The sequence below is a fragment of the Sorex fumeus genome, unplaced genomic scaffold (genome assembly GCF_029834395.1).
Source record: "Sorex fumeus unplaced genomic scaffold, SorFum_2.1 ptg000177l, whole genome shotgun sequence".
NCBI classification, from domain to species: Eukaryota; Metazoa; Chordata; class Mammalia; order Eulipotyphla; family Soricidae; genus Sorex; species Sorex fumeus.
Window position 1 is genome coordinate 709,829 of NW_026606234.1, and position 26,586 is coordinate 736,414.

General features: G+C 44.8%; 1 protein-coding gene across 1 annotated transcript in view; it reads right to left on the reverse strand.

The window, feature by feature from the left end:
* LRRK2 (leucine rich repeat kinase 2) overlaps nt 1-26,586 on the reverse strand; it is a 157,749-nt gene that overhangs the window by 101,330 nt on the left and 29,833 nt on the right. The window contains 11 exon segments of the mRNA XM_056107813.1: nt 191-361; nt 442-570; nt 2,006-2,145; nt 2,254-2,398; nt 8,756-8,868; nt 15,303-15,427; nt 16,625-16,754; nt 22,050-22,156; nt 23,149-23,228; nt 23,307-23,446; nt 23,824-23,943. Coding sequence (XP_055963788.1) covers nt 191-361; nt 442-570; nt 2,006-2,145; nt 2,254-2,398; nt 8,756-8,868; nt 15,303-15,427; nt 16,625-16,754; nt 22,050-22,156; nt 23,149-23,228; nt 23,307-23,446; nt 23,824-23,943 — 1,400 coding nt within the window.

A 26,586-nucleotide genomic window follows, 5' to 3' on the forward strand; every position in this document is an offset into this window, starting at 1 on the left:
GAACGATAGTGAATAATAGCTAAAGAACACACTTTCCTGTGAAATTCTGTGACTCTAAGCTCCTACTACAAATCACAAGCAGACGTGTCAAGATAAATAATTAGTAAATTCTGCAGTAAGAGAAGATGCTGTAAGAGCTATGAACAGCAGGACAATGGCAGTGAAAGGATGTGTGGTCTCGAATACTCACCTGGCAAATCAGAGGAGGGGTCTCCTTGACTCCACTGGCATCGGCTCCCAGCAAGAGCAAACACTCAGCCATGACACTGTTGTCCTGCTCGCAGGCTCTCTCCAGCATCAAGCCCTTCAGCTCGTCCTCCGCACTCAGTTTTGCAAAGCACCTACAGCAGAGTCTCAGAAACTGAAAAGAGCAGAAATGAGAAGCAGGGCCAGACAAACACACTGTAATATTTAGCATGCAGGGGAATAACAATATGGAACCTGCTGGTCTTTTTGCTCCAGAATGCCAGAAGACATCTGATGGAAAATGACTGAATCAAATGAATGATGCAACAGCAGCTTGGAAAAAGGCGGCAGCAACTCCAGGATTTTCAGGATGGTCTGAAATCCCTGAAAGTGTGAGAGCAGTAATATCAACAATGGTCAAATAAATAAGCAGATAAAGCAGAGAGTTTGCCTGTGACAGTCAAAACTTGTGATGTTCACTTAACTAAATAAATTTATAGTTTGTTCTTGAAAGCAGCAATTTTTTTAAATGACTCTATAAATCGCCCCCATTCTCTTATAGCCGAGAGTTATCACCATCTGGCCAAGCAGTAAGGGGCTTGACCCTCTAGCACTTGGCTTTTGAGATCCCTACCTGACACCTATCTGTGGAACGAAAGTCCCTTGTCATTACCACTTGTGAGTGAGGTTTTCCAGATAGTCAAAACTTTCCCAACAGTTTTGTGTTCTGAAACTTTTAACCTTAAGAGACAAACGTTCCTCCTAGATTTTACTTGTGAGTCATTAGAGAGCAGCTCTGAAGGCAGCCTGGGTTTGTAAGTTTGCCATAAACCATTATAAAATGAACTAGCGAGTTACACCTCACCTCTCAGAACCACAGGTAGAGGTTCCGACAGACGTCTGTTCACCAGGTAACGCTGGGGGAATGTATGGATTTTGACTCTGTATTAGTTATCTTAGTGTTCAACAAAGGTCAACTGAACTTTCGAATTTTTATTATCATTAAAATATAATGATGATATTGTCTACATACTGAAAGCATTTTTTGAGCTTCAGGGATGAGAAGTTTCTACAGGTACTCACTTTTAGTGAGAGTGTTCTAAATATCTGCAGGTCCAAGGAGACTGTGTTCCTCACCTCCCCTTGCATATATAAATGAACAATGACAGTGTGCAGAACTACAGATTCAAATATAGAGCTAAAGACCTTGTGTGATCATGTCAAATATCGGCAAGCCAGATCCAGCCAATTGCCGATAGTTTATAGATCCTAAAGCACATGCCTAGATTAATCAATAACTGCTGAAAACCATTTCCTTCTCCAGGATTATTTCTAACCAGTTCTGCTGAGGTTGAACGCTTCGTGGAAATCAGGTTTTCAAAAATACACTGTAGGCTTTTTTGGTTTGCTTCTTTTGAAGGTCACACCTAGCTGTGCTCAGAGTTTACTCCTGGCTCTGCACTCAGGGGTATCAGGGACTGAACCTGGTTGGTGTCGTGCAAGACAAGCGCCATACCCCTAGTTCTACCTGCGCAGCCCCTAGTTTTATCTAAGGATGTTGTGTGTCAGAACCTTTTCATTCTACATTATCTCACCACTGACGATGTTTCCACAAAGACTGGTGCCTAGATATTTTTATTCCTGGTCACTGTTGCCACTTATGAAAGCGTAGTCCAAATTTCCACTATTTATAAATAAAACACTGCAAAATGACCAATGGTTCTCAAGTCACTAGAATGTTCCCATTAATGCAAAGTGGATTTACACCTGCTACCGGGAGTCTGCAGAAGCTCTGACAGCGCCCTCCAGAGGCACCAACCTTCATCTGCACATCAGGGACATCGGCGAAACGCTGCAGGGTGGACACCAGAATCTTGGCCAGCAGATGCCCTGTTGCTATGCATAAATTCTTCTTTGTGATCAAACAGCCTATAAGACTTAAACCCAGACACTGGATTTCTAGAAGAAACAAAGAAAAAAAAGAAAAATGCAAACAATATAAAAAAACTGAAGGGCGTCCAGGCGCAGCAGAGGTCTGTACAAATCCATCCTGAGCCACGGTCTCACCTTGGCTGTCGGGGAACATCTGCACCGTGTGCATCACCGTGTCGACAGCACCCTCCAGAGCCAGCACCTCCAGGGCCTCCGGAAAACAGGCCACAGAGGAAATAACTTTCAATCCACACTTCTGAATCCCAGGATTTCCGATGAACTGAAATCAAAAGAGCGATGTAGAATATCTGCAGTTAAAATGAAGTAATACTTATTTTGTTTTACTTTTTTTAAATTTTTATTAGCGAGACACCATGAGGTACAGTTGTAGACTTACAAATTTTGTGCTTGGGTTTTAATTATACAATGATAAAGTACCCACCCCTCCACCAATGCCCATTTCCCACCACCACGGATCCCAGTATCCCTCCTCCCCCCAACCCCCCTATCCCACCCTGCCTCTGTGGCAGGGCATTCCCCTCTGTTCTCTCTCTCCCTTTGGGTGTTGTGGTTAAATAGTCTTACATTTATTGATTAAAAAAAAACAGAACATGGGAACTTTAAAACAACTTAAAGCACAAGTTTAAAGCTTCTCCTAAAGCACAAGTGCCACTTTGCTGACATTGTCATCTTGTATCTGCATGTTCAGTGCCAAAGATGTGTCATGACTTCAAACAAAAACATCTGTCACCCCCCACGTTCTGATGGGTGGCTGGCCTTGGGGGTGTGCTGTCATCCCATGTGCTCCCCAGGCCATCAGCTTTCATATATGCTGCCACCATTGCAAAATGCCCGATTTTTATTTTTTTAATTCTATTTTTATAAAGTTGTTCACGGCATTTAATTACATTTACTATTCAAACACCAATCCCACAACCATTATACCTTCTCATGACCATATTTCAAATATTTTCACCCCAAACCCCAAACACTGCCCCCAAAGAAGAACCGAAGTAATTTATTTTGTATTGATGGTTTTGAATAATCTGCTAAAAATGATCCAAAAAAGTTTATTTAGAGGAGAGTGAGTGAAGATTGTTGTGTTTCACCCAGGAACCAGTAAGCCCTTCTATAAGAGATTACCAAGATATTGTTAAAGGTGAAAGGTTGAGCCAATCCCCCTAAGACTGTTTGCCTTCTACTTTAAACTCCATCAAATGTGATGTGTTACATGGGAGGTCGCCCTGCCGCAAATGCGCCTGCATGCTCCAGGAATTCTACGATTCAAGATCCATTATAAAGCCTCGCTTCACTCACGGGTGAGGCCCGTCCGAGCCTGTGGAGTGTGATCGTGAGCATGGCGGAGACTGAGTTCTAGAGGCTTTTGCCTGCTGGGGCTCCTCTGGAGTGGCGAGAACAACTCACCAGCCCCCCTCTGGATTGCTCCAGGTAAGATAGCCTCGTGCAGAGTCTGGGGGCATCTCTCTGGCGTCCAAATGCCTGAGTTTTAGACATTAGATTCTACACTTTTATTTTGTACTGGGCTCTACAAATGAGGTAGCTGAATGATTCTGCTCCAAGTTCAAAATATATCACAGATCTATTTTATATGCTAAAAATCAAATCAGATTTGAATTTATGATGTGCTCATCCATGTCCTTAATACCCTCACCTCTAACAAGTGCCAGCTTGGCTCTTGCTACCTTGAACTCCCCTGGGGACTAACTACATCAAGTGCAGTTCACTGTGACTAATAAACAAGAGATCTGTTTTCTATGCATGAAAGGGAATCCCAGAAAGACTAGAGAGAGTATGGAGGTTAAGGCACCCTTAGCCAAGCCTTGCACCCTGCTGGCTTGGTTCAACCTCAGAGCCACATGCAGTCACCCAAGTACTGCCAGGGGTTACTCCTGAGCAGAGCTGGAAATAGCCCCCAGCCACTACCAGGTGTGACCCAAACCCTCCCTGCAAAATGGATCATAGAATGTAGAGCTACATATCATTACATATGATGGAGCTCAGGTAAGTTTTTTGATAATTTAAAATAATGGTACTTGATTACTGACAGATTTATAAATTTGAAAATATGTATAAAAAGTAATGTGTGTCATATTTATAAACCTAAGGACTTTTTTCACTTACCTAATAGTCTTCCTTAAAAATAGTGATACAAGGCTGGAGAGATATAGCACAGAGGGTAGGGCACTTGCCTGGCACAAGGTTGACTCGGGTTCGATTCCCAGCATCCCATAGGGTCCCCTGAGCACTTCCAGGAGTAACTCCTGAGTGCAGAGCCAGGAGGAACCCCTGTGCATCGCCAGGTGTGACCCAAAAAGAAAAAAAATAGCGATACGTTGCATTTCCGGTCAAATGGGAACCAAAATCAATCCATTTGTACTCAGCAAGAGCTGTCCAGCTGAAAGGCGGAAGTTGCAATGGGAAGACAGACACCTACAGACAAGTCGTCGCCATCAATGAGGTCGCAACCACTCATTCGTGAAGTCGCCACCATTCCATGACCTCTGCTTCACAACTCTCCAAGATTTTTCAGAGAATTCAGAGATAATATAAATGTGTCTCTACGAAGAAAACTAACCAGATCAAGCGAAAATACTGCAGCCCCTTTACTATCTGCCTCCTGAGTTGGTCCAATTCAGAAAAACGATCCAGAAGAAAAATGAGTATCGAGCTGACCTATGCCTGGAAAGAAAGTCTGGATCTCAAGAGAAAGAGCCCTTGGAGCAATCAGACAAAGCCACAGGTCCTGTGCCCTGGGGGGGGGGGGGGGGGGCGGTGCTGGGCGAGTGGGGTCTGCTCATGTCACCAGGGGCTGGGCTGGGGCGCCACTGCCCTCACCAAGGGCACAGAGCCAGAGAGAGACTCCAGAGACACCACCAGACTGTTTGGTTCCGGAAAGGACCAACTTAACTTCCACTCAAACTCCAGGCTGAGACTGTCACAAGATGAAACAAAATTACACAAGAGCCAACAGATTCCAGAAGGTGGGAAGCTAGGTGTATGATAAACAGACAATTACACTGTAAGCATTTAGTCTGCTGCCACATTTTACTATTAAAACATTACAATAAATAGTCTCATCTAAATAAGCTTTGTACATATGTGCACCTATATTATAAATTCTTACAGTGGAACTGAAATCAGAAAATGCCCATTTAAATTTTCGTGGAAATTATGAAATTTTTCCTAACAAGTTTTTTAAAAATTTACATTTCTTCCATAAAGATTTATACTTGAGAATTCTTCCTGTCACTGCAGGCAAAATCCACAGTTAGCTTTAAATATCAGTCATGCCCTTGCGGGTATAGCTGGGGCCCCACCCTGGTCCCTCACTGGAGAGCTGATCATTGCACAAACAGCACCTCCAGATCCAGGGCAGGGAGGCTATGCCGGTGCCTCCTGTGAAACTACTTTAGCATGGCCAGGACCCCAGCAGCGGAAGCTCCACCGCACAAGGCACAGGAAGCTCTCGTCTGACTGCTAGAGCCTAATACACTCCTCCGACAGATGCAACCTTCACTACTTCTGGAATAAAATTCAACTAACTAGAACAGTGCAGCGTCTCCTGCCTCCGCGCCTGGCTGTCCTCACCTTGGAGGTGGGTGGGTTGAGTTTCCCTCCCCACTCCGAGCAGAGCCCCAGTAGCTGAAGACCTCCGGTTCCAGCCACAGCCATGCTTAAGACCACTCTCCACATGTTCGGACGAGCCTCACACATGAAGGATCCGACAGAGGAACCCAGGTGTGCGGGACCCAGGGCATAGATCTCTAAGCCTGCTCGGATTGGGACTGGGACCTCCTCCACCCAGATCCCCCACCTTCCAGTATGTAGGCTTTACACCCACCAACTACCCCGGCGCCGTGTAATCCCATCAACAGCCAAGACCCAGAGACTATAAAACCCTGCTCCTGGAAGCATTTGCGGCTGCATGACATCTTATTTTCTAGTTCTTACTCTGGTGAACCTGGCAGGCTACCAAAAGTAGCCTGCCCACAGAGCAGAGTCTGGCAAACTCCCCGCGGCGTATTCAATATGCCAAAAACCAGTAACAATGATGGGTCTCATTCTCCTGACCCTGAAAGAGCCTCGAATGTGGCACTTTTTAAAATCTCAGGGCTAGGACGAAGGAGACATTACTGGGGCCTGCTCGAGGCAATCGATGAACAACAGGATGACAGTGATACAGTGATACTATTAAAGGCTCAAATCCATCACAGACAACTGTAAAATTCCGTTTCAGCTGAATTTTTTAGTTAGGGTTCCCTGCAAGGTATTTTGATTAATTGATATTGTCAGGGTACACTAAAAGACATGGACTCGTTTCATTTAATTACCTTGATTACATTTTCCTTACATGAAAACACTAGTACTAACCAATCCTTACATCTTTACTCTTACCGCTTATGAAGACTCAATACATCTTATGCTAAAGGACTAAGGCATTTTAATTCCATCGATACCTTTGAATCATTACAAAATCTCTCGGCCTTCTCGGAACCAGGATGGGCTATCTCCCCCCACCTCTCTGTACTCTGGAAGCCCCAGCTTCTAGACAAACCACCTCTGACACCATGTAAGCACATCTACTGGCCTCGCTCCAGAGACTCATAAATAAATCTCAAAGAGATCCACTAGCTGCAAAACTTTCTCAGATACCAATTCCCAGCTGAGACATCTCAGAGCAGGGCAGGCCAGGGCCTGTCCAAATAAAGCCCTGGCAGCCACTTGCTCCCACACGCCAGAGTCGCTGCTACGCCTGCGGCCAGCATCCATCTCCTCATGACTGAGCCTCCCAGAGAAATCAGCCAGCCGAAAACTCAGGAACACAGGTCCCAGTGACTGAGATCTCCAGGCCCTCTCGGCGTCAGGACTGGCTACCTCCCTATGCTTGCAGAAGCCTGGGCAGTCATGCCCACACCCCAGAGCCGGCACCCAGTTAACAATTTACTCCAGCTGTACCACCCAGTTAAAAATCTATTACATGATACAGAACTCATGATACAGAGTCACTAATTCAGGAAATATAAAGACTTCGAAGTGTTTTTAAGATTCTCTCCTTTTTTTCTGCAATAAGGCCCTATCTCAGATAAGAAATGTTATGCTATGGTCATTAAAGAAGACAAAAATTAATTATTTTCTATTATTAATAAAAATTGAGTTTACTGGAATGACATCGCCAAACTCCAAACTGACAATTGAGTAGTAGCACACAAGATTGGACGGGATATAACGTAGAAGCCAACCAATCTTGAGTACCAAAAACATTACCACTGAAGGCCTAACTTGTAACCTCATTAACCCCTCACACAAGGACTTACTGTCTCCATGGTGAGATACAATTTTCACTAATTTTCTTCTAAGAAAATATTTTTTGATCATTCTGTTAGCAATTTATTTGTAACAAACAATATAAAATAAATTACTGTGGACCTGCTACAGGGGCAGACTTGAGGGGTGGCTGTGAAAACTGGAGACAGTGATGGAGGAAGGTGACTGTGGTTGTGGGATTGGTGTTGGAATACTGAATGCCTGCAACAAATCATCATAAACAACTTGGAAACCGTAGCGTTTCCATGCAGTGTGGGGAAGATATTTTACATATGTAGGCCTTACCTATTTCATGTAAACTCCAACATCTATTAGCACAGACTTCTTAAAAGTTTTATTAATGACAGGTAAGAAATGATTACTACCATAATGAGATCCAAGTACAAAATACAATTTAATGCAATATATTTTAGATTCCAGAGTTGAAAACTAACTTGTATAAATGAGAATAGGCATTTTATTATATTGTGTTAAATGGTTTTAATTTCTCTATTTACACAGGTTAGAATCATATAGCAGTCACAAATTGGCTTTTACTGATTTATTTTCTGATAATTTTATTTGCTGTTGTTTAAGTTTTGTTGGAGCAAGCATTATGAAGTGAATGTGTTGTGTGCCTAAGAGGGCAGGCAGGGGTTGGAGGGCAAACTGGGGACATTGGTGGAGGAAAGGTCACAGCAGTGGTACTGAAACACTCTATGCCTGAAACAAATGTATTATGGACAACTTTATAAATCAGTGTTTTAATTTTTAAAAATGTGTTTAAAGAAAAATACCTTTTTAATTTCCCAATATAAGCATAAACATATCCTCTTTATCGTATTAAATATGGTGTTATTGGTTACAATAGGTTCCCACAAATGTACTAGGTATACATGTAAAGGTCTAAGAAGAAACAACACACATGACCATTTTCAGCTTATCCTGGTGTGATCTGGGGACACGTGCACAGGAATCAGAGAGATATAATGTGGTTCCAAAGAAAAGACTGGCATCCAAGGGTCTAGAGTCACTCAAGAGGCAAATGAAGAAGCAGGATGATCCATTTCTTTCTGGCTGAACAGACATATGAGTGACTTCTGGCATCAAAAGTGTCTGGGCAAGCCTGCAGCTGATGGAAACCATCACACGACCGTGGGCTGACCCTCTCCTCCCCACGTCGCCATAGCACCCTGTCTCCATGCATGTAACGTCCGACCAGAGCAAATGGAGATAGAAAACTGTCTCTCATCACCCCAAACTTAATATTCTATGTAACTACACAAAGGTATAAAATCAAAATTGTACAAACCCTGTTCAGAGATGCTAAGACCAGCTTGTGGATGTCATTCTTTAAACACTGCTTCCGAACCAAATTTAGCTTATGTTGCTCTTCAGTATCTCCCCTGGATTCTTCTTGCATGCCTAGATGCAAAAATAAATGCATAACTAGATATGCAATATTCACAGATGAGCAAATAAATGCTTTGGTCATGAATATTTTAGCTGAACAGATTAAATTCTTATCTTCTTATTGTCATTACCATGACTGACCCAACAATATTCAAGTTGTACTTTTTCCTGATAGTTCTTTATCAAAAAAAATTAAGTCCTAGCTTCAACTATTTTGTGAAAAATAGTTCAGTGCTGAACATAGAATAAATAAGGTCTTTGTGGATGTAAAAGCAGTTTCAATAGTGGAAGAATTTTCTGCAGCAAACAATCTCCTTTGTGTGTGAGGAGGTAGAATTGGCCACAAGAAGTCAGAATTTTATGCAATGATGGAAAACTTGAGAAAAGCTCAGAGTTATTTGGACAAAAAGGTCAGATATAAAGTGTAGGCAGCAAAAGAAAATGATATATCAAGAAAACTTAAACTTGAGCTTAAATATTAAAATGGCAAAAAGCACACAGTTTTACTTAAAATCCTTAAATCAGTATTACATTGTTATTTGCTTGAGCGGGCACCAGTGACGTCTACATTGTGAGACTTGTTGTTACTGTTTTTGACATACCGAATACGCTATGGGGAGCTTGCCAGGCTCTACTGTGAGGGCGGGATACTTTTAGTAGCTTGCCGGGCTCTTCAGGAGGAACAGAGGAATCGAACCCGGATTGGCCATGTGCAAGGCAAATGCCCTACCCGCTGTGCTATTGCTCCAGCCCAGGATATATAATAGGACATATATAATAGGACACAAAATTATTTGAAGCAATGTTTCCAATGCCTGACTACAAAAATAAGTATTACTATAAGTATCAATAATTATTTAAAACTCTCCACTTTAATAGTTTGAATTAACATAAGCTATAAGTTGGTTGCATGCAGATTTGCATTTATTGATTCCTTGAAACCATTGAGAATGAAGATACAAGCTCTCAGGATACAGCAAAAGCTGTGAAAGGGAAATTCACAGTGATGCAGAGCTACATTAAGAAAGAAGAAAAAGCCCAAATCAACAACCTAAACACACCTCAAAAATCTGGAGAAGGCAGGAAAAGCAAATGAACCCAAAATGTAGTAGAAGAAGGAAAATAGTAAAACCAAGAGCAGAAACCAACAACAGAGAAACCAAGAAAGTGGTTAAAAACATTGATAAACCAGCGGTTGATTCCTCAAAAGAATAAACAAGATAGATAAACCTTTAGCTATACTCATGAGGGAAAAAAAGAGAAAATGTCCAAACAGATCCAAAACAAAAGCGGGGAAATTAAAACAGATCCTTCAAAAATTCTAAATATAATGAGAGGTTCATATAAAAAAAACTTTAGAGGCGGGAACAATAGTATAGCAGGTAGGATGTTTGTCTTGCATGTGGCCCACCTGGGTTCAATCCCCGGCATCCCATATGGTCCCTTGAGCACCACCAGGAGTAACTCCGGAGTGTAGAGCCAGGAGTAACCCCTGAGCATTGCCAGGTGTGACCCAAAATAAGCAAAAAAAAAAAAACTTTAAGCTGAAGAAACTAGAAGAAATGAATAGATTGTTAAGAGTCATGTAAATCCCAACATTGAACAAGGAGGATGTACAAAGTCTGAACAGGCCAGTCACAAGTAAGGAAATTGAAACAGTAATTAAGAATCTCTCCAAGAGCAAAAGCCCAGGACCAGATGAGTTCATTGGTGATTTCTCTCAACCCTTCAGAGAATTTATACTGTCTTTACTGCCTTAAGCACTTCCAATAGTCACTGTCTCTGTCACTGTCCTCCCATTGTTTATCGATTTGCTCGAGTGGGCCCAGTAACATCTCCATTATGAGACTTGTTGCTACTGTCTTCGGCATATTGACTACATCACTGGTAGCTTGCCAGTCTTTGCCATGTGGGCAAGATACTCTGAGTAGCTTGCTGGGCTCTCCAGAGGGACGGAGGAGTCGAAACTGGGTCAGCCAATAGTATCAGACATAAAAATCCTTCCTAACACCTTCTGAAGGTGTTACACTAATACCCAAAGCAGACAGAGACACTTTTAGAAATAAAATTTTCAGACCAATCTTCCTGATGAACATCGATGCACAAATCCTTAATGAACTCTGAATAAACCAAATCCAACAATGTATTAAAAAAATCATATACCTCGATCAAGTGGAACTCATCCCAGGGATGCAAGACTAGTTTAATATATGAAATCAATTAACATAGTAAAAGAAAAATTTAAGTCGTATGAATACATCAATAGAAGCAGAGAAAACTTTTGACAAGACCCAACATCCATTATGATAAAAAAAAAAAACCTCAACAAAATGGGACAAAATGGGGGTGGAAGGAACACTGAAATCATAATAGCCATCTATAACAAGCCCATACCCATTATTATTCTTAATAGAAAGCACTCCCTCTGAGATGAGGTATAAGGCAAGGATGTCCACTATATCCACTTTTACTCAATAAGTTATTAGAAGTCTAGATTGGAAAATAAAAAGTCAAATCATCACTATTTTCAAATGACATGATAATATGCACAGAAAACCCTAAAGAGTTCACAAAAAGGTTGGAGGGCTAGAGTGATAACACAGCATGTAGGGCATTTGCCTTGCACGCGGCCAACCCAGGTTTAATTCCCAGCATCCCATATGTCCCCTGAGCACCGCCAGGAGTAATTCCTGAGTGCAAAGCCAGGAGTAACCCCTGAGCATCACCCAAAAAGAAAAAAAAAGTAGGTGGAGGGGCAGGGTTGAATCAGATAACATTCTCACTACTGGTAGTGGATGAGTTCTTTTTTCACCACATACCTGCCAACACAGATTGTTCCTACTGTTTTTGATATGTGCTATTTTAACTGGTGTAGATGTCTCATTATCTTGTTGATTTGGATTTCTCTATTGATAAACGATGATCAGCACTTTTTTCATGTGCCTATTTGCCACCTCCTTTCTCTGAGAAGTGTCTGTTCATTTCCTCTTCCCATTTTTATGGGATTTTTTGATTTTTTTAATTTGATTTTTGTGAGAACTTTATATATCCTGGATATCAACTCTTTACTTGATGTGTGGAATTTAAATATTTTACCTATTAATTTAGCTGTTTTTAGTGCAGTGTTAGCTCATGTTTCTTTTGCCATGCAAAAACTTCGAAAACTCTTGAGCTAATTCGCCAGCGTGGTTTGGCGCATGCCTCAGGCAACAGCAAGCTAATGTCCGAGCTCGCAAAGCAGTGCAGAGATGCAATCAAGGAAGACCTCAAAGAGAGAAGAGCAGAAGTACTGGTAGATGCGGCAGAAGCTGGGAAAAGTATTCGTAACGCCCGCCTGTCCTTCACCAACTATAAGACCAAGATGACTGCCCTCCGACGTCCTGATGGATCCATCACATCCTCCAGAACGGCAATGGAGAAGATTATCCATGACTTCTACTCAAATCTATTCGATAGCCATGTCCACTTGCCGACATACCAAATTCCACCGGATGGATATGTCGTTCCCAACGTTCTCCCTTCCGAAATCCAACACGGCATTTCATGGGTAAAGAAACAAACAGCACCCGGCCCAGACAAGGTCAGACCTGAACACCTGAAGAACCTGCCATCAGTACTCATCAATACACTGGCTCGGCTCTTCACTCATTACCTGTCTGAATGCAAGGTTCCGTCCCAATGGAAAACCATCAAGACTGTACTGCTGTTCAAGAAGGGAGACATCCATGACATTGGCAACTATCGCCCGATCTGCCTATTGTCTGTCATCTACAAGTTGTTCACTCGAGTCATCCTAAATAGGATTGGCAGAACACTAGATGAAGGACAACCATGTGAGCAAGCAGGGTTCCGCAAAGGATTCAGCACCATCGACCATATCCACACAATAACCAAGCTCATTGAGGTTTCTTGGGAGTTCAAGATGCCGCTCTGTTTAACGTTCATTGATTTAAAGAAGGCTTTTGATTCTGTTGAGACGGAAGCGGTCATTGAAGCCCTAGCCAATCAGGGCATTCAAGCCCAATACATCAGGATCCTCCGTGAGCTCTATTGCGGATTCACTACCAGGATCTCACCATTCTACAAAGAAGTGATCGTTGATGTCAAGAGAGGGGTGCGGCAGGGTGATACCATTTCACCGAAACTCTTCAGTGCCACCCTCGAGAACATCATGCGACGACTGGAATGGGAAGGAATGGGAGTGAAGATAGATGGTCAGCAACTACACCACCTCCGCTTTGCTGATGACATTGTTTTAATAACACCAAACATCAGCCAAGCGGCACAAATGCTGGCCGACTTTGACCGTGAGTGTGGAAAGGTAGGACTACAGCTGAATCTCACGAAGACAATGTTTATGAGAAACAGCCTCGTTCCTGATGCCCCATTCGCTCTCAATGGAACGACCATCTCCGAATGCAACAGCTATGTGTACCTAGGTCGAGAGGTCAACACGAGAAATGACCTGGCACCCGAGCTGCGCAGGAGGAAGAGAGCGGCTTGGAACGCCTTCAAGAACGTCGAAGAAATAGCTAAGAGGACGAAGAACCTCCGGCTCCGGGCACATCTCTTTGATTCCACTGTTCTTCCTGCATTAACATATGCCTCAGAGACCTGGGCTCTACACAAACAGGATGAGAACGCTATTCAGGTCTCACAAAGAAGAATAGAAAGAGCTATGCTTGGAATATCACGTTTCACTCAAATGAGAGAAAGAATCCGGAGTTCCGACCTCCGTCGATGATCAAGAATCAGGGACGCTGTCTCATTTGCCAAGGTGTCGAAAATCAGATGGGCTGGTCACGTAATGAGATTTAAAGACGACCGCTGGACTAGAGCTGTTACCGACTGGATTCCACGGGATGTCAAAAGACCGCGTGGCCGCCCACCTTCCAGATGGTCAGACTTCTTCATCAAGATCATGAACGATCGGTTTGAGGCCCTTCATGTTCCCGGAGCGAACAGATGCCATTGGGCTACACTAGCACGCGACAGGGACAAATGGAGACGTTACTGGCGCCCGCTCGAGCATATCGACGACTAACGGGAAGTTAAGTGATTAAGTGATTAAGTGATGTATAACGTATGAAATATGGATCCAGCTTTAATTTTTTACATATGATTATCTTGTTTACCCACACCATTTGTTGAAGAGGTTATCTTCAGTCCACTCCAATTCTCAATTCTTGTTTAAAATTAACAGCCCATAAATATGTGTCTTTGTCCTCGCTTTATGGTACAGTTCCAAATTAGGTAGTGAGATGCCTCCCAGTTTCTTACTTTTTCAGTGTAGTATTGGCTATTCATGATCTCTTCTGATTCCACTCAGACTTTATTACTGACTTGTCTAGGTCCTGAAGTATGTTGCCTGAGTTTGGATGAGGATTGTGTTGAATCTTTATAAAAGCTTAGGTAGTGTAGTCATTTTAACAGTATTGATCCTCCCAGTTTATGAGCATGGAATACTTTTCCCTACTACATTAAGCAATCAGAAAGCTGTGTCAAATATATCTCCTGGCCATCCTCACCCCCTCCTGCCTGCATCCCAGCTTCTCCGCATCACCCCTGGTGGTCTAGTGCCCACCCCAAGCTCCATAGCTGGGTGCAGGATAGGCAAACTCCTGTTTGTTTGGGGGCCACACCCATCTTCCAAGTTCCTGAGAAAGCACAGGATGCCCACCATGCCTCAGTCCTCCCAGGCGAACCCTGGCCTGCCCCTCAGCAAACCTCTCTCCAGGCCCAGCCATGGACCCACACTACCTGCCTTTCCCCCGCCCTGTCTGCTCAACCCTCAGACCTGCTCTCTGAATAGGCTGCCAGTATTCTCACCACAGTGCTTATTCTGTGCAGGCTCCTGGCCCACTGCTTGGTGAGCCGCCATAGACCCAAGAGCACCAGAACAGCCAACAGGCCTCTCATTGCTCCCTCAGAGCTGTGTGGCCATGAACGAGTGGGGGAACACACTCGGTTAGAAGGACACACAAGGTTACAGCAGCCAAATCAGGAGGCAGAGGAGGGTGAGGGCAGCTGCCAAGGTGAATGAGTAAAAGGCACATGGTGACAGCTGAGAAGGATTCATTCACTCTCAGGTAAGAGGGGGGTTGGAAAGAGGCGTAACCTGAGTTAGCTATTGTTATTTCTGAGACAAGGACAAGCTTGGTGGAGTGTCGCAGAAGGAACAGAAAAGAAGGACGAACTGGACACTGCTGAGAGGTAGACTCCATGCTTTTCATACAAGTTCTTTCCCCCGTAAGTAAAATCTAAAATTTCTTATGAATTAACCTGTCCCTTCCACATCATATTTCCTCTGCTTTTATTTTAGTGGGGAAATTTGTATTTATTTGGCAGAGACCAGTCCTATACTTTTTCCTAAAATGTTGATATTTAATGAAAAGTCAAGAATCCATTTGATAGGCTCTCCCTCCACTGTCAGTTAAGAAACTTACCGGAAACTATAAAATGTGAAATAGCCCTCAGTGCCTCCAGCTGCACAGACGGTGAGGTCTCGTGACTCTTCATAACAGCAATGATTCTGGGGACCACCACTGCCGCTGTGTCCAGGGAAGTGACGCTAGAGAAAAGGAAGAGAAAACTGAAAGTGCCAGTTGGAACAGCACCAATCTGAAACCAGTGCAGGAAAACAAGTAACAATGCAGGGAAAGAACCGAAGGAGCACTTGTCAAAATGGGTACGTGTGGCACGGTGGCGGAGTACATGCCTTGCCTCTGGGAGGCGTGGGTTCAAGAACTGGGGCTACAGAGATCGGCGCCAGTAACAAACGAGGTGTGTGAAGTGTGTGGGTTGAGTTCAGCAATATCAGCACACACACTTTAATGACTAATTTCTCCTTGACCTAGAAATTGACATCCCCGTGCCCTGGGTTTCCTCTGCTCAGCTTACAGTCTGACACTTCCTTACGACCGCACATGGTTCGAGGCAAGCACTGAGGCAGGGACGAGTCGGCCATGCTGGCTGTCAGACACAGCCCGGCCCTTCGCTACAGGGACAGGGGCGTTGGACCTGCTGCTCCCCGTCCCAGACACCACAGGACTCACACAGCAAGCTCCACTCATTTTACCTGCACTAAGGTCGTGCTTCTCCGGGGTACGTTAGGTCTTTTTCTCTCTCAGACCAATGAATGCCCCTTAGAGTAGGCATCAGCAGGTGAACAGGCAGTCCTTGCTCTGCACAGTGACTCTCACTGACACACGCTGTTACCACACCCTCACTCTGCGAGCCCCAAGGTAACTGAGACATGCACCACCCTAGGAACTGCAGAGCTGGTCAGACACAGCCCCGCTGTACCTCACTCCTTGTAAGCCTGCTGGGTCACAGTGCTGCAGTGTTCCACTCCCTGCCACAGTCCTCAGTGTGACGCTGCCCAGCCGAGGAACATTCATTCCCACAAGGGAAGAATTAACATGGGTTTTGAAAACACCATTAGAAACCAAGTCCCGATCTTATCCTTTGTACCTTTTTCACTCCAATAATTCGAAAGCTGTTTAAGCATATCTCTGTGCAGCTGCCATTTCTAAAATGAGGTCAACACTGTGTGCAGGGGACAGCAAACCTTCCACACACTTCCATCTTCTCTACCAACCAATATTCAGGTAAAACTGTTCAATGATTTCTGCATCAGGAAGCTATTTTGCAGGTGTGCCCATCATACAATGCCTGTGGTTTCCTTCTCCTGGCAATATGCTTGACATATTGATATGCTAGTTAGGTATGTTTTACAGATTCTGTATACGTTTATGGATCTAAGTACCTTCCGTCAAAGAGATGATTTAGCATTTTACAGCCACTTTCAGCCACTTCAGGAGAATGTGCATGTTTCTGCATCAAATCCAGAACATTCAGGAATATTCCTTTGGACAACAGGACTTTTCTGAAATTAACTACAAGAGTGTTTGATGTTACTTATTGAAGCAAATGCACAACTTCACATTTTTCAGTAAGACAGAATATCGAGTGTTCAATTCATAGGAAAGTACAGAAAGCACATATAATCATATTTCAGTGACAATTTAAAGATCGGAGATGTTTGTTTAAAATATGTACCACTTCCAATATTTTCACAATAATCTTTGTTAGGTTTTTCTTTTAATGATTGATCGCAGACCAGACTGGATCCAAAATAATCACCACACCCTGGTTCACACAAATTAATTTTTTCAGGAAAATGTTTCAAAGGTAATGCCCTGCAGTTATATTTTATTGGAAAATTTAAAATATCTATAAGAATTCTTCATATAGACACTAGTGATAGGGAATAAGCACAGACACATGGAAATGGATCATCTCAGTTCCTGGGGATTTGGCCAAAGCAGTGACAGGAGGGGACCAAGCAGGGCCCAGGGAAGCAACTGACAATCTGAGGCTGGCTCAGAGTGGGCTGCCCTCATGAGCCCAGTATGGTACCAGCCTGCAGACTGCAGGGACTCGGGCATTTCACGCATGCCGCCAGGTGAAAATGGTGGGAAGCACTGGGTAGGATTATTTAAAAAAAATAATAACAGTAATTTTTACAAAGCACCCTAAAAATAATTGCTTCTTTTTATAAAATAATGTTAAAGCTTAAGAATAGATATGCTGGAGCTGGAGCGAGAGCACAGTGGGTCGGGCGTTTGCCTTGCACGCGGGCGACCTGCGTTTGATCCCCCGCATCCCACATGGATCCCCGAGCACCGCCAGGGGTAATTCCTGAGTGCAGAGCCAGGAGTAACCTCAGTGCATCGCAGAGTTTGACCCAAAAAGAAAAAAAAAACAATAGATACACTTTGCAACTGGTTTTGTGTCATATATGGAAAAGTAATTATTCCAACAACATGAAGTACAGAATAATTATACTCTTCATAATAAACCACTAATAAATACAAATCTGCGGTCTTTTTTTTAAATAAATTTTATTGGATCATCGTGAGATACAGTTACAAACTTTCAAATCTACTTGAAGCCTCTTTCCAGTACCTCCAACAACAGACATTGTAATTTAATACTCCAAAATGACAGAAAAGAAAGCTTCAAAAATTTTAACTTAAGCACCATTTTTAAAAAGAGTTCTCAATCTCCTACTGGGAAAGAAAATATAGAAAGGAAAACAGGTAGTATAAAACTCAGGAATAAGTAGAAATGATACTGTCGCAGCACTGTCCTCCCCTTGTTCATCGATTTGCTCCAGTGAGCGGGGCCCAGTAACGTCTCCGTTGTGAGACTTCTTGTTACTGTGTTTTGGCATATTGAATACGCCTCGGGGAGCTTGCCAGGTTTGCTGTGCGGGTGAGATGCTCTCAGTAGCTTGCCAGGCTCTCCAAGAGGGGCAGAGAAATCAAACCTGGGCAGCCGCCCAGGTTTGCATGCAAGGCAAAGTCCTTACCCTCTGTGCTATCGCTCCAGCCCAGAAATGATACACAGATTCAAAATAACTGTCCAGATTAAGACACTGCCAAAGCCATGCAGAAAGTCAGACATTAAAACACACTCCGGGGCTGTTTCTCTTCTTGTTGTGGAGGACTTTCCACAGCCCCTCCTAAAATGACTGTTCCCTGGTTTGTACTGGGGCCGGGGGGCGGGGGGCACACTGGATCCTGCTCTGGGATCATTCCTGGTGGTGCCTGGGGGACCACTTACAGTGCCAGGGGTGAAACTATGGCCTGCCAGTATATGAAGTGTCTCTACTGCAGGAGTCACCGCACAAGACAGAAGCAATTGCAGCTTGGTAGAGTCACACCCAGGCAGGCCCATGCTTCAGCGGGCTGTAAGACTCAGATTGCGGGGTCCCAATCTAGCACATCTCCACAACACTTGGAGCTGACTTTCTAAACAAGTTCTCGGGTAGGACGTCCAAGGACCACACTTTAGCCCCACTTGTGGCTTGAAAACTGTGACTAGTGATCTCATCCGATACTAGACACGGGTGGAGAAATTACATCATGGAGTGACTTTAGAGTTCACTGGACTTTTTAAATGGGGAGAGGCAAATTGTGTGGTGCATGGTTTTTCCGGGGGGTGGTCAGAGGCCCATGTGGTGGGTCCTGCATACAAGCCAGGTGCTCCAACCCACTAGCCCCAGCCAGAGTTACAGAATATTCAACACATCTTATCTCATTTACCCGTGATCTACACAGTATTGATAATAATTAGGTCTACTGTTCATTCTGGCAATAAGCTATCTGCTAACACCTCCTTCCTGCCTTTCCTCCATCACCTCTTCCTGCCGCACGACATCACTGCCCTCCTCTGATTTCTCACACACCCGCCTCCTTATCTTCTTCTCTGAGCTCCCTCAGCACCATTCATTTGGTCTTGTCCAACTCCTACAAAATTCACAGCCCTGTTTTGTGTGTGATTTTTGCTACACGCAAGCCACGTGACTAAGGGCTGCAGCATCAGCAAAGTTCCGGGGTCCTGACAAAGACCTGTCTCTTCTCCAAGGGGACCCCACGACAGCAAGCCCAGCTGCAGCCCCCAGAGCCTCCCTGTCTCCTCCTTCGCTCTGACTCACCCCTGGCCATCCCCACAGCCAGCTCCCAGGCCTCCCTGCCCCTCCCTCCAGCGCTGAGCCTGCTCCAGCCCTGGGGAACAGGAGTACCCCTCAGGAGAAGGACCCAGTTCCTGGGCACGTCCTGCAGCACAGGGAGGGGGGCCTCACCCTCTCCCCTGCTCAGCTGCCCGAGAAGCACTCCGCTGATGGCTGTCTGTGCTTCCAGTTTCCTCCCTCCAAAAATACCCTGCAAGGACTGCCAAGTTCCAACGCCTTTGGGATGAGTTTTCTCCCCAGACTGCCTGGCAGTGCTTCCTGCCGGTGGGGGCAGGGATCTGCACGGCCTGAGTCTTATCCAGACGTCGGCCTCCAAAGGTGTAAGAAATGTTTCTCTTTTACACAATACCAGGATAGCGGAGAGACGTGCACATAAAGTGGCTGATAGTGAGTAATTTTACCAAGATTTTAAGTGGTGAATCTCTCTCCACCCATGACATTTCTAGAAAGTCTTCCTAACAAAATAACAAGAACAGTGTATAAAGAAAACTGGGGGGGGGGGGGTCAGAGTAATAAAACAGTGGGTAAGGTACTTGTCTTTCTCACGGCCAACCTAGGTTTGATCCCCAGCACTCCATATGGCATATGGACCCTCAAGCCTGTCAGGAGAGATCCCTGAGAGAAAAGCCAGAAGTAAGGCCTAAGTATTGCAGGGTGTGGTCCCCAAACAAAACAGAGAAAGAAAGAAGGAAGGAAGGAAGGAAGGAAGGAAGGAAGGAAGGAAGGAAGGAAGGAAGGAAGGTAGAAAGAGGTAACCATTTGGTATTTTACAAAGGAGAAAAAATATATTGAGTATAAGATACTGCAGGATAATATTGGCTGTCCCTTCTCCCTGGCCGCAGGGAACTTAGGTTTATGGGGCTACACCCATCACAGCTTAATATAAGCTTAATATATCTCTTACTGTGTCATACAAAATGACTAGAAAGATTACTAAGAAGTAGAATTAGATGACTGTTTGAATGGATAGGAACTAAGGAAAGGAGAAATACATCCTAGATGGTATTCTGCCCCTGAGCGGATCTCCTAGCAGGAGATCTCTGTCTTAGAAGAGCTTCCTGGAAGGAAGGGCTTTACTGTGTTGATTGTGCTGTCTGACCGGGTGTGGTTGCTACCCCCAGCCTTGGAGGTTGGCTGATAACCAAGGCTGTGAGACTGGGCATGGGAGAGATGGGAAGAGGAGACAGAGTGAGACTAGCTTGGGGAAAATAGGGGGCAGAAGTGAGGGTGGGGGAGACTGGGATGGGCACCCTGTGAGGCTGCAGTAGGCTTGCGGGGAGAGTGGAATCAATGGCACGACTGAGGCTGGAATAAAAGGTAAAGGCCCTCCCGTTGTTCATCGATTTGCTCGAGCAGGCCCAGTAACGTCTCCATTGGAGATTTTGTTGTTACTGTGTTTGGCATATCGAATACTCTCGGTAGCTTGCCGGGCTCTCCGAGAGGGGCGGAGGAATCGAACTCGGGTCGGCCATGTTGGCTGCGTGCAAGGCAAACGCCCTACCGCTGTGCTATCGCTCCAGCCCTGAGGCTGGAATAAAGGGCACTATCTCTGCCCAGCTTGGGGCCCTGTTCCTTCCTTCTTCTGTCCACCGCCGTCGGCCATCCAGGGTGGGAAAGTGGCCTGACCATGGAACGCACGCAGGAGAGCACACACACATTTTGTGAATACACACAAGATACAACCCCGATAAAAACTGCTTACAGAATATACTCTAGATATTTGCTGGGAAACTGGTCATTAAAAATGCCAAAGTGAGAATTTACATTAACATAAACAGGAAATGTAAGATTTCAGTTCGAAAAGAGCGTAAGATAGTCCCATTTATGCAAAAATATACAGCACTGCAGCACTGTCCTCCGTTGTTCGTCGATTTGCTCAAGCTGGGCCCAGAAACGTCTCCATGTGAGACTTGTTGTTACTGTGTTTGGCATATCAAATATGTCATGGGTATCTTGCCAGGCTTTGCTGTGCGGAGGAGATACCTCAGTAGCTTGCCGGACTCCCCAAGAGGGGCAGAGGAATCAAACCTGGGCCGACCATGTCGGCGGCATGTAAGGCAAACGCCCTACCCTCTGTGCTATCGCTCCAGCCCGCAAAAATATATAGGCAGAAGAAATCGTACAGGGGTTGAGTCTCTTGCCTTGTACACTCCCCTAACCTGGTTCAAATCCCCAGCACCACAAATGGCCCCAAGCACCCTAGAGTGTCTCTACTGCTGAGCAGAGAACCAGGAATAGCCCCTGAGTACTGCCAGGTGTGCCCCAAAATTTCCAAAACAAATAAAAATATAAGATACATGGTATATGCATCTAAGAGACTTACTCAGAAGCCTCAAATAGCAGACACTGATTGTCTTCTTTCCCCTTTACACATCTCTCGTATATCACGTATCGTTATATAACTGAATTCTGTATAGTACACCACTTTTGTGGAAATTAAAAAGGTGGTTTTTGTTTGTTTTGTTGTGGTAAGTGGCATTCAGCACTCACTCCATCCTGGCTCTGGCTCTGTGTTCAGGAATCACTCCTGGCAACTGGAGGACTATATGGGGTGGCAGGAAGTGAACCCAGGTTGGTCATGTGCAAGGCAAATGCCCTCCCCACAGCGCCATCACTATGGTTCCCATTCCCTTTCCTGACAGCGGTGCCTTACCGTTCTGCTCCAGCAGAGTCGAGAGTGCGTTGGCGGATGCCTGGAAGACTTCCTTGGATGAGGAGTGCATCAGCATGGACAGCATCACCTCCCTGTGAGCTGGGAACCTTCAGAGACAAGCACGAGACCACAGCCACTAAGTCATGCGCACAGGACTCACCTGGGCTGCGTCTGACCTCCCCAGAGACAAAGATCTCAACAGCCATGCCACCTCCACTTACAAGACTGAACTTTACTCATTTTATATTCACAAGGTAGACAAGAATCCATTCAATACTAGTTAATTAGCATTCCTGCCTCTTCAAAGTTGATCAGCAAAAGGGGGGAAAAACAGCAGATACGTAAAGAACAGAGAGAGCAAAGTGATGAATGAGGGCGAGAGGGGGAGGCCAGAGTGAAGGAGACAGTGGAGTGGCAGTGGGTGTGAGCCAGAGCAGCACTGCGCCACTCTGCTTCTGTGCTGCTCCTATACCAAAGCCCTCAATGTGCCATGCCCTGAAACTAGGCACTGCACAAAGAAGGAGCCTGCCAGAGTGGTAGTGAAGTGGGCAGGAAGGGAAGCCACTGGCCTGCTCATTTCATATTGACAAGGTAGACAAGAAGCCGGCACCGGCTCACGGGTGAGTTCTATCACCTGAACCGAGTGAACACAGCATACAAAACAAGCACCCAGATCAGCATGTTCTTTCTAACGGACTTTCCAACTACCCTTGAGTCCAAACGTAGTCATACCCAGCACCATGGAGGGCCTCTTAAGGCAACAGGCTCAAAGTATTCTGCATCCACAACTGTCCCAAAGCACCACTTAACCCCTCAGGGCTTCTGCCATACAGGCAGACAGGGGTGTGGGGTGGGAGGAGAAGACTGGAGACATTGGTGGTGGGAAACGCACACTGTGAAGGGACAGTGTGGGAACACTGTAGGACTGAAACACAACCATGAACAGCTTTGTGACTGGGTATGTCCGGTGATTCTATTTTCAAAGAATCACGTCTATGTCAAAATAGCCTAACAATGGAAGTCTTAGTCACTGCGTTTTATATTAATTGACTGAAAGCACAGCTGACAGTTTCTATCCTAAAGAACCTAAATGACTAACTGGCCATCTTCGTCGCCAATCTTCTCGTGCAGACTGTGCTGGTACATGAGGAGGTTGTTCAGGGCCCAGCACGCCGCCTCCTAGTTGGGGAAGAAAGAAGCCGTCAGACCTCGGCCAGCAGCAGCCACGCCTCCCCGTGTGGCCCCCGAGGCACCAACCTGCACATGCCTGTTCTTCCTGTGCCATGTCAGGGCTTCATAGCAGGCTCGAAGCCAGAACAACTGCTCCTCCTCTGCCTCCTCATCCTCCAGACGCTCACTCTTTTCCTCCAAGTCTTGATTTAAGAAAATGGTCTCAGCTTGGGGGGAAAAAAAGAGGCAGCTTACTTGTGAGCAGCGGGCTCAGAGCTCCTAGCACAGAACACGACCCACCGAGACCAGAGCCTTCTTCAGCCGTGGCCTCGCTTCATTCTCAAGGCCTCCAATGCGTGCCAAAACAGCCCTTACCACTGGCATTCCACTAAGCTCAGACAAGGGGCACCCACAGGAACTGACGACGAGGGGGGCTGGCGGAGGACAGCTACTGCCTACACCGCGCCTCCGTGGGCTGTGTCCTGAGCGTGGCCTGGGTGGGGGTGGGCTTCCTCCCACGCCAGAGCTCTGGGGAAGATGGCCCGGGACAGGCATTCTGTGCAGACAGAAAGCCCTACTGGAGCCCCCTGGCCCCGTCACTCACTGAGGAGCGCCAGACAGCTGAGCGCAGCCATCTGCACCGTGGCATTCCCGGGAAACTGCCGCACCGCTGCCACCACGAACACATGCACCTCATTCAGCACCAGGATATTGAAGAAGTTCCCTGGGAAGGGGGTCAGAGGGGAGCGTGGTTTGTCAGAATGATTACATGGTGGTTCCTCCACAAAAATTAAATTACACTTCAATTAATAACACCATCTAGAGCATTTTAATTAATAACACCATCTAAAGCAATACCTTTGAGTAATGACTAATCTTCAGTGACTTCAAAACATGTCTTTAATTAGAAAAGTCTAGAAAGAAAATGTATGTTTTTTAAATATTATTTCATGCAGTCATTCAATTTCTTACCAGGAGTGAGAAATTCCTGGAGAGAACTAATGACAGGTTTTGGGGGGCAAACTCTGAGCCCTGACTTCCTCTCTACCATCATCCAGTGGAAACAGTGGTCTGTCAAATGTCTGGCAAGCACACCAGGACAACATCTGCAGTGCAGAGCAGCTGAGATTTCCCCTCAGATGCCCTCAGACAGCCTGCTGGCATTGTGTCATTGCCTGATCTTGTCTATTATGACCTGAGAAAAAAATAAGGGCTTTTTACTACCTCCAACCCACTTCTATAAGGAAACATTTGTGAGTGGTAATTCAGAAATGCATGCCTTCACCCAGTTGGCCACTCACTGGGGGCATCATGTATTCAAGGAAGCAGGAAGCTCCAAAGGAGAGATCTGTGAAATGCAGTGAACCCGGACACAAAGCCAGGACTAGAGAGAATGTGACCATGAGAACCCAACAGCCACAGAGTATTGATGAAAGTCCACAGCTTCCCTGGGTTGCAGCGACTTCCTTTCCGCCTGCCCGCCACGCAACCCCTCAGAGCTAGGACAAGCTCGTCTAAAGCTGCCTGTTCCCATTCTGAGCCCTGGCAGCTGAGAGTTGCTCCACTGACAACACGTACCGTGAGAAGGCACACACCTGGCCCCTCAAAGTTTTCAGACAATTCACATAAACACGCATTCAAATGCTTAAGACTAGATTCCTTAACCCATAATCAGGTTTCAGTATTTGACAAAAGTTTTTTTTAACTTTTCTTTTTTAAATTTATTTATCTTATTGATTTATTTTGACTCACTTATTGACTTTGGATTTTATTTAAAGTATTAAATTAAAGCGCAACATTTACACAGATTTTTAAAAAAATAAGGACAATTCTACAGTTGCAAAATGGAACAAATAATCACCTGCTTCGAGATAAGACAGATAAAAGCATCCTTATCTAAAGATCAATCTGATGGTGCCTTTTCTTTTCCAGAACCACTTTGGGAGAGAGCCCAAAATGACCAGAACACATGCCTGGGGTGGGGGGAGCCTGCACCCCAGCCTCAGCACTTCACGACGGCTCCACCGCCAAGCACTACACAGGAACAAACCGGGCGCCCTGGCTTGCGTCTGAGCCACCAGTCCTCACAGCCAGCCAGAGTACCAGGCACAGCTCCCTGCGTTCCAAGCACCACTGGAAGGCCACCCAGAAAAGAAAGAGCAGTACCCAGAGAGTACAAAGCTTACCAGTGAAGTGATGTTTGTGAGATCTATTTTACTTCAATAGGAGAATGCAAGCCTGTGTGCCATTATGGACCTATAAGGTAATTATATACCAGCCCCCTCATCACAACTGCCAAACCACTCTAACCCTGGTTCATTTCAAGGGATGCAAGTGAACTCGTGCATTAAATGTAACCCTGCAAGCTGTAACTTGATTAAGTCCTAGAACAAAAGTAGGGACTTATACATTCATGTGTTGTTCCAGTTTCTCAACTGAAGACATCAACCATTGAGTAAAAGTGTTCCCAGACATCTGCTTGTTTGTATAACTGTGAAGCTCTTCTTTATTAAATATAAGTAACAATTTCACTTGTCATAAAATAAACTAGACAGAGCTGGAGCAACAGCACAGCAGATAGGGTGTTTGCCTTGCACATGACCGACCCGAGTTCGATTCCCAACATCCCATATGGTCCCCTGAGCACGACAGGGGTAATTCCTGAGTGCAGAGCCAGGAGTAACCCTTGTGCATCGCCGGGTGTGACCCAAAAAGTAAAAATAATAAATAAATAAACTAGACAGTAGCTATAGTATTTTAAAATAAATGCTTGCAAAAAAAAGAAAAGAAAAGAAATCCTTTGCTTGGTCTGAGGAGGCAGAAACTGTGCCCAATCTGAGATCACCTCCCAACTCTGTGATCTTAGATGAGACACTGAGAATTACAAAATGGACCCAAGTTGATGAAGGTGAAGATAATAACAATATTACAACTCCCAGATAATTTCAAGGATCAAAAACATTTTATACGTGAAATTATATTGAAACTATAAAAGAAATGTGCAAGGATTGTCAGTATTATTCCCCCACAATTTTAGTCACATAACAGACATAAAACACATGCTTATGAAGAAAATAAACTAAAACTGTCTGTACAAATTAGAATTTATGAAAATTATACTTTGAAAATTTCTCAATGCTACAATCAATTTCTGAATTACACAAAGGATATAGTAGTGATTCTAGAAGTGAAAAGAGAAGTTGTTACAATAAAAATCACAAAATTGTTCTCAAATGAAAGATAATTTACTTCCAAAATCACAGCAATATAAAGCAGCTAAATTTCTATAAAAATCATGATTGTAGGGGCCAAGGAGATAATGCAAAGGGGTAGAGTGCATGTCTGGCATGTGTGAGGTCCTGTGTTC